Raw genomic sequence first — 12,487 nt, 5'->3', positions numbered from 1 at the left:
GTGCAAGAAGTATGGATGTACAAAATTGTTTGCCATTGTCGAATCATTTAGGGCAAGTAAGTTTTCTTTATAAAAAGTATGGTATAGTTTTCCAATTATAGTTTTCTTAAAAAATATTCTGATCCCGAATTTGACGTTTTGTTCCACCCAAGATGACAATAAAAAAATTGAATCTATATTTTCCCTATACCTAAAATTCTGACTCAGATAAAAAAAAAAAACCATTTCCCCTCAAACTACAAGTTGAATGGTTACTCTCAAATACTATATTGTCATGGATGCATGATCTGTAGGGCGTGACGTAATAGGAACAATCTTATTGCTTATTGTTGTAAATGTATATAAGAACTTTCTCCTTGAACAATATATCACATAAGGATAAACTGTCTATCATCTTTAGACGTACATGTACATGGACAACAAATATTATTCAGGTTTGTGTTTAATTTCAAATATTATTTCAACTGGTATATCATTTAAAGTTATAAGGTATTAGGGCAATGGTTGACATTTCTTGGTCTTACTAAAATAGGCTTTATTTAGTTTGTTTTGTAGAAAATTTGTTTTAAAAAATCAATTCTATCAAAGACAAAAATGAAAGAATATGACATTTGATTGTTATTTTCGAATCACTTTCAAACCGACTGATTAATTATGCGTGATAATGATTTATTAAATATTCACCTCGCATCATAAAAGCGTGCGTAAGATATGGATACGAACGGTCAACTATGATCACATGTATGTCACAAAATTTAAAAAAAAAAATTACCTTAAAGTATCTTTGGTTGTTCATTTTTAACCTCAGATACATATATTAACGCACCCTAAATATTACAATGATATATATTGAACACAGGTGAATGTGAAACTCTATATTCTGTATATTTCTGGATATGTTTATAAGGTTTTTAAATTCAGTTTCTAATTTTGATTGAGTGTATTTTTTCATGTATGTCAAAGTATAATTTCTGGATTGATCAGCCCGATTTTCAGCACTGTAAGGTTTTTCGAGGATTTAAGTTTTTTTTTATTAGGAATCGCATTTGCCACGAGCAGAGCTCGAATACACGTTATCAGTGTTAACAAGATAGTTTTACAGAAGCTGAGCTATTTTAACTCTGTCACTGAAGCCCTCGGAATTTCTAGATGATGTAAACAAAAAGTTTATTTCACCGATTGGTCTAAGGCAAAGGTTGTGTTGCAATGCTTTCATGGAGCAAATGTTTAAATGAAGCGTGCATACTGCGAGCTTGGGAGGTCATAGATTCGATCCCCGATAGCTTATACATGAACTTCTTTATAGCCGCTACGCTTGTAACGTTGCAATTATGTCTAAAAGCAGATTAAAGATGTGTCGGCTCAGATTCAGACTAATGGGCAGCGGAAGGATATAATACTTGTGCCGGAGAATTGTGGTGAACTTCATCTTGTAAACTAGAACGTAAAATACATGGATTAACCTTGGTTCTACTGTAAATCCGGGTACTTATTTAATTAACATTTACATTTCTCGTCCCGATAAACATTTGATATTTTTAATGACGTTATACACCACATCATCATTATTTGTTTCATATATAAAAGTAACAATTTACATAAGCTTACAATATATGAATTGGAATTTTGATTTAAAACAAATATCATACCCCATTTATCTAACAGATATATTTTATGTTGTTAAAATGAAGAGAGACTAGTAAACAGTTGTATACTTTAAGAATGGCTTCCAATTTTACAAACGTAACTTCTATAAGATTGAGTGAAATCGAATACCAAGGAATTTTGGACAGAGGGATTCCAGCTACATTATTCCTTCTATTTCTGTCAGTCGTTGGAACAATTGGCAGTATACACACAATCTTGGTATATATTTTATCACCGATCATGGCTAAATATTCTGTTCGAGTATTCATTATTTGGCTTGCCTCTATCGATCTTACATCATGTTTGTTTTGTATGCCTTTTGAGATTTTTGATATAAGATATAGCTATACATTTTCAACTGTCGGTTCTTGCAAATCATTAAGATTTCTAAATCACATTGTAACAGTGGCCTCCGGCTGTTTACTAACCTCAATTGCTATTGAAAGATATAGGATAATTGTCAAAAACTTGCCCGTAGTTTTTGCTTATTCACAAAGGTCGAATGTAATATCTGTCAGTCTGGTAGGATTATCCACGATATTTTCAATTCCTGCAGTTCTATTTTATGGTCTAAACGAACAGGAAACAAATAGTTTTGACCTTACCGGCAAGGATTGTACAATTTTATCAGAGTATCAGAGTTTACTCAAAATAGGAGTTTATTACAGTACATTTGTAATTATATGTTCAGCTGGCACTGTCGTGTGCATTTTTTCATACGGAAGAATACTGTGTAAAATTTGTACTCAGAAAGATTTGAGGCAATCATTAGGAAAGACACCAGATTTGTCTTCTAACATGCATTCAGAAATAATTTTGAACACCACTCAGGTTATATATACTACTTCAAATGGGGAGGAACAAGTGCATATTAAACTTTGTTACAATAAAAAGAAAAAGACTTCTGGTTCATCACACAATCTTAGAAATGCAATTCAACTAACAATAAGCCTCATGATATCAACCGCTATTTCCTATATAGGATATATGTTGTATGTGTCTACAGTAATGGTCAAAATGCTTAATCCTAACATGTTTCAACGTATTGACCGACCAATTTCAGAACTTCTACTTCGCGGATATTGTGTCAACAATGCAGCCCATCCTATCGTATTTTGTCTTTTAGACAGAACTTTTCGGCAGGAATGCTCGAAATTGTATAGAAAAGTATTTATAAAGAGAAAGTTAACAGCGGCAAAACACTGATACCATTCTTTTAAATTAGACTTACTAAAATGTGTTTTTGTTTTTACATTTATTTACACGAGAATAGCACAATGATATAATCTTTTCAAAATGACGTATGTGCGACATAAGTAGCTTTAACTTTTTGTATGCAAATTGGTAATGCATATTGAATATTTACACATTGCAGCTATGAATAAAACAAACTGTTACGAAGACAACACAATAAAACAATATAAACAAACAAACACTTACTAAAGATTATTTGAACCTTTAAATCTTGACAATCTTACATGGTGTTGACGGAAGCATGCTTTATATGTAACTATATCAAACCAGAATGGAAAGAAGTATTATTGTAACATAAATTAGAAATGAGAAATTGTTTGTTAATTCGTTCGTGTAGATGCCAATGTCTGAAAAATGTATCGACCGTGAAATACAAAATCTGAGGTAAACTTAAAACAGGGAAGTCAATGCTACTGGAACAAAAACCTACATGCGACACTCCCTCAACCAATATAATGATTGAAAATTCTTGACTTGCTACAGGAAGTTTGACATTTAAATAAGCGTAATTTGATTGTAACAATGAAATTATCAATTCATGGATTTCTTCACAACAATATACATTGAAACATTATTACTAAAATATTTCAAAAGTACAATTTGATTTTAACCACTGGTGCGTAAACTGTAGCGCAAACAGGAAATCCGGTCCAGCTTTGTACCGTGATTAAATTTATAGAGTCCGCGAATTAAGATAACATCCATGTGAACTCATTAATTATTTGAATACACTTATTCTTTCAATACTAATTTAACAGATCGGTAAGATATCTGCACAGATATTTTGTCTTAGATTAAGACATAACTAAAGAAGAATTCTGGTCCTATATCCTGTCGGTATTTATCTGTTGAAAGGTCTTCATTGAAAGTCAGGTTTTTATATCTTTACACTTAATCGGTTGGAAGTGTACTGCCTGACACTTGATTAGAACACCATGTATAACAACTAGTTGTATTTGACTTTAAACTAGCTTTTAGTAACTAGCAGATCTCTTCGATAGCTACTGTGTGTCTTTTGTCGTTTAAATAGTTGTGTTCAGCGCTACTTGTCAATCTGAAAAATAAATCACTTTTCAACAATTCTAGCAGTTTTTATACGTTATGTCAATATTTATCGAGTTTTGGCTGACTATCAGATCTGTTTTTTAATACCTATCTAAACATACAGTAAATTTCCGGCACATATATTATGTCGGCCTACATGTTATTGATTTGTTATACATGCCTGATAATGCATATATGCAACTGTATGCTTTTATTGAAATGAGTTTTGTACCTATGCTTTGAAGATTCCACCTTAGATCGTTGACAAAATCTTATTTGCGAGTTATTTAGACCATTCAGAAAAAAGATTGACCTAAATCTCTTCAATCCTGCATCGATGTGAATATAATTCGATATATTCAATTAAAAGTCGAAAAGACTTTCTAAGCTGGAAATTGTTACTGTGAATTATAAGACCTAGTGAGGAACCTTCAGTTATTATTTTGAAGTTCCAATGGCAATAGTCACCAACACATTGTTCATTAAATAGGTTGGTACATATAAGAATAAGATTTGAACGCGTGTCTAGCGTTCGAAAATATATATTATTCTGCCAAATTCCAAAAGGAGTATAGAAATATTTTGCCAGGGGTTTTTATTCGTCAGAATATTTCTTCGTCTATCATTTCGTTTGTTTGTCAGTTCAGTATCTGTTGAAAGTTTGCTTTGTTAAGCCAAAACACACAAACGTTATTTATGCAGAAGTAGCAGTGTACATTGTATTTGACAGAAGCTAAGCGTGAAATTGAGCATGCGCGGTATAACAAGTTGTAATAACGTCACAGTTAGGAGTGGTTATAATGCATTGCACTTCACAAACATTCAGAAAAGGAAGGACAATCTATCAATCATTAGTTAAGAAACAATTGATAGGATTGTTCCATCAAAAGAACAGGAAAAAGGCACAATTGCTAACGAAAAAAAACCCCATCTTTATATAGAATTTATGAAATAGGTTTTAGGTCGAAGAGTTATTATTCACGTAAGACAAAAATAGCAGTATTCAAATGTGAAAAAAATGTTTTGATTTTAAATTCATAAGAAACCTTATAACACAATGGATAGTTTTCATTATTAAACTGATGTTCATATATTTTTTTTCAGAAGAACATTCTGTATTTTGTTCACATTTTGAAGAAGTTTTTTTTTTTTATTGCTGGCTTTTAGGAAGCAAGTCGCCGACATATTTTCTGTATGCAAAGTGACCTTACTTGACCCTACTCATTAAAAACCGTTGATCGCAATTAGCATGGATCTGCACCTAAATATTTTTTTTTTATAATTGTACATGTTGAACACGTGCTAAATATCCACGCGCTTCTTTGTTGATTGTTTACTATAAGGTGACAATCACCAAACTTCGACTTTTGCTCCGACAAGTAATGAGCTGCCATATTTTAACATCATAACACCCGGAGAGAAAAAAAATACGATTATACGATAAAGTTAAAGTATGATAAAATCGTGCACAGAAGACAAAGTCTATATTAGACTAAATACATGCATTGGTTCATGAATTGGATAAACCTTACAGTAACTTCGTTCATGTAACTTTAAATGTTTATTGTGTTTTTAATTGATACAGTTGGTTTGATAAAGTTGGAATAATAAATTTTAGTTTTTTTTATAATTTCTGGATTTCGAAATGAATTGTGCCTAAACATTATCCTCCTTCGACGTCCAAAATTGCCATTTTCTTATATAGATAACATGCTAAACAAATACTTGAAAACTAACATTTAACCCACGAAGTATTTAGCAATAAGATCACTTGTTAATAGTTTTATGTCTAAGCAAAACATATGTCTCTATACAGACATTCGCCAAAATCACAAGCATGTTTAAGAAGAAGAAAAAAAGAAAGAATCCGACTCGGTTTGTTTGTGTAGTAGGGAGATTCATTTTTAGATGACATGTCGTCTTTTTAAACATACTTTTTTTTTTGTCTCATTGACACTCATTCCACATCTTCCTATATCTATTTAAAATACATAAGCGTTTAGCCCAGATCAGCAAACAAATCGGTAAAATAAAAAGAAAATTAAGTTTGACGTATCAATAACATTAACTATTGTAAAACATATAGGTATAAATACTGTCAATCAACGTGATCACGAATATTTTTGCTTTCGGTGTTATCAAACTGTAACAAATATATTCAATACGAAAACCGGAGTCTATATGACATGTAATAATGGGACTAAAGAATAATACAATTATAGATAACACTGAGAATGCGCAAGGAATATGGATAAACATCATCATTGACAATGGCCAATCAGTTAGGGAAAATAGTTTCCATTATGATATGCATGGTATTGAACCTAATTGTGACGTGTTATCCAAATGTCGTCAGCTTGGAATCATTTTGACACTCTATTTAGAATGTTTATTGTTGTCCAAATTATTTCCGCTTAGGCTATTGCGTTTAAGGGTATACCATACAGTTACAGGGAAGGTAATGACGTTGCTAACGTAATTTGTTATTTTTGCGACGTCAAACTGTGACATATCGGGAAAAGATGCATTTTTCGACTAATTTTCATCATTCAAACTGATTTAATTCGACAACGAGTTCATGGACCCCTATTTTTCAAAACGGCATTTGGTTTCATTTTGCAGGGAGATTATGTGACCCAAATTTTATAAAACTGTAAATAGAGGATTTGTTTTAATTGTGATAAACATAGAGTAAAAAATTACGTTTTTTCCTCAAGTCATGAACATTTGATAAATATGAGTTATTTCTGAATAAAAAAATGCATATTTTTTAAAGATATTTATAAAATACAGAAATTACCAATTATTTAACGAAAAACAATTTGTTTTTATCTTTTATAACAACAAAGTTATGTCTTTCTTTCATAATAGAAATTACGACCACAAATCTGAATTTCGAGCAAATATACAAAATTTCGACCTAATTTTACTCAAAAAGTAGCGCATGAAGGTATATGTTTTATTACATATTTGATTTAATCAGGTAAAAAATAGCCTATATGCAAATTTTCATGAACTTGTAAATACAGGATCAAAACTGTATCGTATGCCCTTAAAACAGTATAAAGCCTCATATGATTGAACAGACTAAAAAAACGACAACCATACGATTGTTAATTCACCAGACATGTTACTCATATTAGGTTTTCCCATATTGACTTTAGTTTTGTGATAACAATACATGTCTATTGGATGCATCACCGGAAGGGCGTGTAATGATATGAAAAATGTTGTTTTGTATATAAGAACTTGAAAATTATACCAATTAATGATTAAGGTGGTACCCAACACTTTCACTAAAATTGATTTGGTCGATTAATTTTCATAGAATTTTAAAAGAGTATTTACTTTGTAGCTTTAACAAAAAATATAAAAAATTCAAACATTTTGAACAAAACATTTTATTAGAAAAATTACACTGGTTATATAGCAGTTTGACAAACACAAATTTTGATCACTGATAAGCTTAATTTTCCCTTTACAACACACCGTAATTCAACTCTTTAGCTGATTTTACAGAGTTATCTCCCTGTGGTGTTAGGTACTACCTTTTATTGTCAATCATCTGTAAATAAAATTACAACTATATCACAAAGAGCATAAAGATCATTGAAGTATGTGTTTTTTGATTTTAACTGGTATTATATAAAATTATAAGGTATCCTGATAATGGTTGGAAATTACGCATCGTTGTCAACATAACGGAATTTGATGCGACTATCATACAAGTTAAACGTCTGGCTAACTGTAAAACAAGGTCAAATCAACTATTTTTCTACATTCAAAAATGCCTGTATCAAATTAGAAACATGACGGTTGGTATCCATTCATGTGATGTGTTTAAGCTTTTGATTTTGCCATTTTATAAGGGACTTACCTTTTTGGAATTTCTCGGAGTTCAGTACTTTTGTAATTTTATTTTTTTTTTCGGTACAAAAGAAACATCCAGACATTCATACATTTAACATTTTAACCATTGAAAAATACCTAAAAAAGTAAACTTTGAGTTTTGATCTGAGCGTCACTGATGAGTCTGATTATGTAAACGAAACGCGCGTCGGGTGAATTAAATTATCATCCTGGTACCATTTACAACTACTGATATAATAAGAAACATTTTTTTCAAAGAAAATTATTTTCTTTTTTTGTATTCTTGCACAGGCACAACATCGTCCGATAAAGAGCAAGACAGTTGTCGTGTTTAAAGTACAGAGACCCTGTTCACAAACAATCTTACGACTAAAATTGATTGTAAGTTATACTGAAATTTGTATGACTTACGAACAATTTTACTCTAAATATTTTCTTTGAAAAGATCTGCAGTACCGTACGTCAACTAATTAACTAAATTCTTTTCATGTAATACTTAAATTTTAGTTAACAGATATAAATCATGAATGTTTACTCTATGTCAACTTTTAAATTGTGCAAACTGAAATAAAAATGGGATTTCGGGTGGATATTTGTTTGTTATTGTTACAATTTAGAGTAAAGGTACCGTTACATGGATTAAAATAATAAAATAGAATTTAATAATTCGGATAAAAAAGAATTCAACAAGGAAGTAATTGTACGTTTTTTTTTTACAAATATGTGATTGTCGTTTTCCTGCAATTAATGCTAACTTGGAACTGATCTCTTCCGATTTGATAATCTAGCACTTAACACACGTATTGTTTAACCGTTGTTGTTTAAATCATTTTTTAACGAAGTACAGGAACAAGGACATAATTTTAATGCTAACACATTTGTGGAATCAAATATGGTTGTAAAAGAGAGATTTTAGACATTCAAACTCATAGATGGAAAATAAACTGACAACGCCTTGGCTAAAAAACTAAACGACAAACAGACAACACGAGTCCCCAAAACAACAACACAGAAAACCAACCATTGACTGAGCTAAATGAAACCAACTAAAAAGGTGATGATGTCAGGTTCTCTTGAATTGTAGCAGATCCCGCTCCGTATGCGACATTCGTGGTTTAAGCTATAAGAACATATCTGAATCAGTTTGTAAGATTATATGTGAATCATCTTAGAAAAATATATGTGAATCAGATTAGAAGAACATAATTATGTGAATCAGAATTAGAAGAACATAATTATGTGAATCAGAATCAGAAGAACATAATTATGTGAATCAGATTAGAAGAACATAATTATGTGAATCAGAATTAGAAGAACATAATTATGTGAATCAGATAAGAAGAACATAATTATGTGAATCAGAATTAGAAGAACATAATTATGTGAATCAGAATTAGAAGAACATAATTATGTGAATCAGAATTAGAAGAACATAAGTGAATCAGACTTAGAATAACATAAGTGAATCAGACTTCGAAGAACATAAGTGAATCAGAATTAGAAGAACATAAGTGAATCAGAATTAGAATAACATAAGTGAATCAGAATTAGAAGAACATAATTATGTGAATCAGATTAGAAGAACATAATTATGTGAATCAGATTAGAAGAACATAATAATGTGAATCAGATTAGAAGAACATAACTATATGAATCAGAATTAGAAGAACATAAGTGAATCAGAATTAAAAGAACATAATTATGTGAATTAGATTAGAAGAACATAGTTACGTGAATCAGAATTAGAAGAACATAAGTGAATCAGAATTAGAATAACATAAGTGAATCAGAATAAGAAGAACATAATTATGTGAATCAGATTAGAAGAACATAATTATGTGAATCAGATTAGAAGAACATAATTATGTGAATCAGATTAGAAGAACATAATTATGTGAATCAGAATTAGAAGATCATAAGTGAATCAGAATTAAAAGAACATAATTATGTGAATTAGATTAGAAGAACATAGTTACGTGAATCAGATTAAAAGAACATGATTGTGTGAATCAGAATTAGAAGAACATAATTATGTGAATCAGATTAGAAGAACATATATAATCAGATTAAAAGAACATATCTGAATCAGGCAAGGAAATCATATTTGAATCAATTACACACACAAAAAAATTATCCTTCAGAAAAAAGTAAAATTTAAATGGCCGCTGATTTAAAAATTAAATTCGTCATTCAGGAGTACACCAGATGAAACACACGTGAGTTATTCTCGAAAATTTTAAATTTGTACAAGTAGCTCTCATTCATCAATTATTATTAAAATCAAAAGCATAAAATGTTTTATTTAATATTTTCAGGATGGCATTAGATTTATCAAACGGAACTAATACAAGTTTGAGTGATATAGAATACGAAAGATTTCTGAACCACGGGATTCCAGCTACAATATGCCTTAGTTTCTTATGTATCATAGGAACAGGTGGAAATATACACATGATATTAATATTCAAGATATCGCCGGTCATGGCAAAATATTCAATTCGAGTTTTCATCATTTGGCTTTCTTTAACTGATCTTATAGCGTGTTTGTTTTGTATGCCATTAGAGATATATAATATTCGATATAGCTATTCCACATCTACAAGCGGTTGCAAATTCTTCATATTTCTTTTTCACGTGGTAGCCTTGGCCTCAAGTGGATTTTGGACTACGATTGCTGTTGAAAGATATAGAATTATTGTTAAAAAAGAACCAATACTGTTCTTAAACTCTCAGAGGTCGAATAATGTCATATCTGTTTTCCTGGTAGGAGTATCTATGGCATTGTCAATCCCAGTCGTAATATTTTTCGGTCCAAACGAAATTAAAACAGTGACCCCTGATGTCCCCGGAAAGGATTGTACAGTTTTAACCCAGTATCTTAATGTACATAATGCAGGAATTTATTACATCATAATCCTTAGTACTCTTTGTTCAGTTTTCGCCGTAGTGTGTATCGTGTCATACGCACGAATACTGTGGGACATTTGTAGTGGGATAAAAACTCGGAAATCATTAAGAGGAAAGTCAAATTCGTCTTTCAATTCCGCTACGCACATTAGATTTAGGAACGATAATGTTGACTCATCTATTCAAAATGAGGAGATACATACAATTCACGTACCAGCCGACATAGGTTACAGGACGAACGCATCGCATAATCTTAAAAACGCACTTCGACTTACAGTAGGTCTCATAATAGCAACCACAGTTTCGTATATAGCATACATGTTGTTTGTTTGCATGATGATGGTCAAAATGCTGAATCCTACGTTATATAAAACCACTGTCCAACCGGTAACAGCCGTTCTTCTGCGTGGATATTTTGGTAGCAATACGTCCAATGCTTTTGTATTTTGTCTTTTTGATAAAACTTTTCGACAAGAATGTTTGAAATTATATCGGAAAATATGTTCTTAAAAGATTTTCGACCGCTTGAAACTGTTGGAGTTTTCTAAATAAAACGAGTTATATCATACAGTGCATCAACATATTTGAGGAGCTGAGATAGTATTGCAAATATAATGCACACGCATAGTATTTGCATGTAAGGCTTTATCTTTTTTGCGCCAGTATATATATATAAAAAAAAGAAGATGTGGTAGGATTGCCAATGAGACAACTGTCCACAAGAGACCAAAACGACACAGACATTAACAACAATAGGTAACCGCACGGCCTTCAACAATGAACAAAGCACATACCACATAGTCAGCTATAAAAGGCCCCGATTTGACAATGTAAAACAATTCAAACGAGAAAACTAACGGCCTTATTTATATGAAAAAACGACCGAATAACAAATATGTAACACATAAACATAAGAACCATTTATTAAAATGCATCATTATAATTAGTAAAACAAGTTGGGTAATCGTGAATGAGACAGTACAAGCAAATAACACAAGATGAGCAATTTCTGAACACTTCACCATCACACCCTTGAGAGCATCTAGTGGATGAGCAATTGTATCAAATTTGAATATGTTATAAATAGTCCGATAGACTATCAAATGGTATAAACATGAAAGGAATTGTACAATATATGTGTGTTCAGTACTTGATAAAGGGCTTTAGATATATATGTTGTGTTATGGAATACATGTTTGTTGTTTGTCTTTTTATAGTTTTTTGTTTCTTGTCATGACCATGATGGCGTTGTCAGTTTGTCATTTACTCAAACGTTTGAATGTCCTTTATATATCTTCCGCATGTCTTTGGTAATGATAGGTAACTGATGAAATGTTTTAGCTCAAATTTGTAGAAACATTTTGCATAGTTTTGAATAATTCATTGGAAAAAGGTACAGTAAGTTTAGCCCTGTTTCCAATCACTGATTGATTGGTATCCAGCGTGATCTAGCTTTAAAAATTCAATGTCATTTTGTTATAGTACAGGTGCGTTCAGCTATCATCAAATCTGTGACATCATAGAGGCTCCTGAATAAAGACAATCGCAAATATTCGGTTGTGTTTAACAAGTTAGTTTAAGATCTCAACCCCTTCAGGTGTTCACGCAAAAAAAAAACACACACAAATATGCACAGTAAAACTTATTTCAAAAGAAGTTCGGGTTCGACGTCAGAATAGGTAACAAAATATTCTTAAAAAAAAGAAGAAAAAGACACAGACAATAACGACAAATGTAAAAAACAAAACACTCATCAATACGCACA

At 31.3% G+C, this 12,487-nt stretch overlaps 1 protein-coding gene across 1 annotated transcript; it reads left to right on the top strand.

Moving 5' to 3' along the window:
• The first annotated feature begins 390 nt into the window (after positions 1 to 390).
• Positions 391 to 11,241, top strand: LOC134691655 (cholecystokinin receptor type A-like). The gene is made up of 2 exons (XM_063552217.1): positions 391 to 434; positions 10,131 to 11,241. The coding sequence occupies exon 2, from the start codon at positions 10,132 to 10,134 to the stop codon at positions 11,230 to 11,232; it is 1,101 nt and encodes a 366-aa protein (XP_063408287.1). The 5' UTR covers positions 391 to 434; position 10,131; the 3' UTR covers positions 11,233 to 11,241.
• The last annotated feature ends 1,246 nt before the right edge of the window (positions 11,242 to 12,487 follow it).

Source organism: Mytilus trossulus, chromosome 11 (assembly GCF_036588685.1).
Source record: "Mytilus trossulus isolate FHL-02 chromosome 11, PNRI_Mtr1.1.1.hap1, whole genome shotgun sequence".
In the NCBI taxonomy this organism is placed as follows: domain Eukaryota; kingdom Metazoa; phylum Mollusca; class Bivalvia; order Mytilida; family Mytilidae; genus Mytilus; species Mytilus trossulus.
This window is presented reverse-complemented; position numbering and strand designations above follow the sequence as displayed.

Bases quoted from the DNA above. Each gene is read 5' to 3' on its own strand.
- LOC134691655 (XM_063552217.1), top strand. From the start codon at position 10,132: ATGGCATTAGATTTATCAAACGGAACTAATACAAGTTTGAGTGATATA.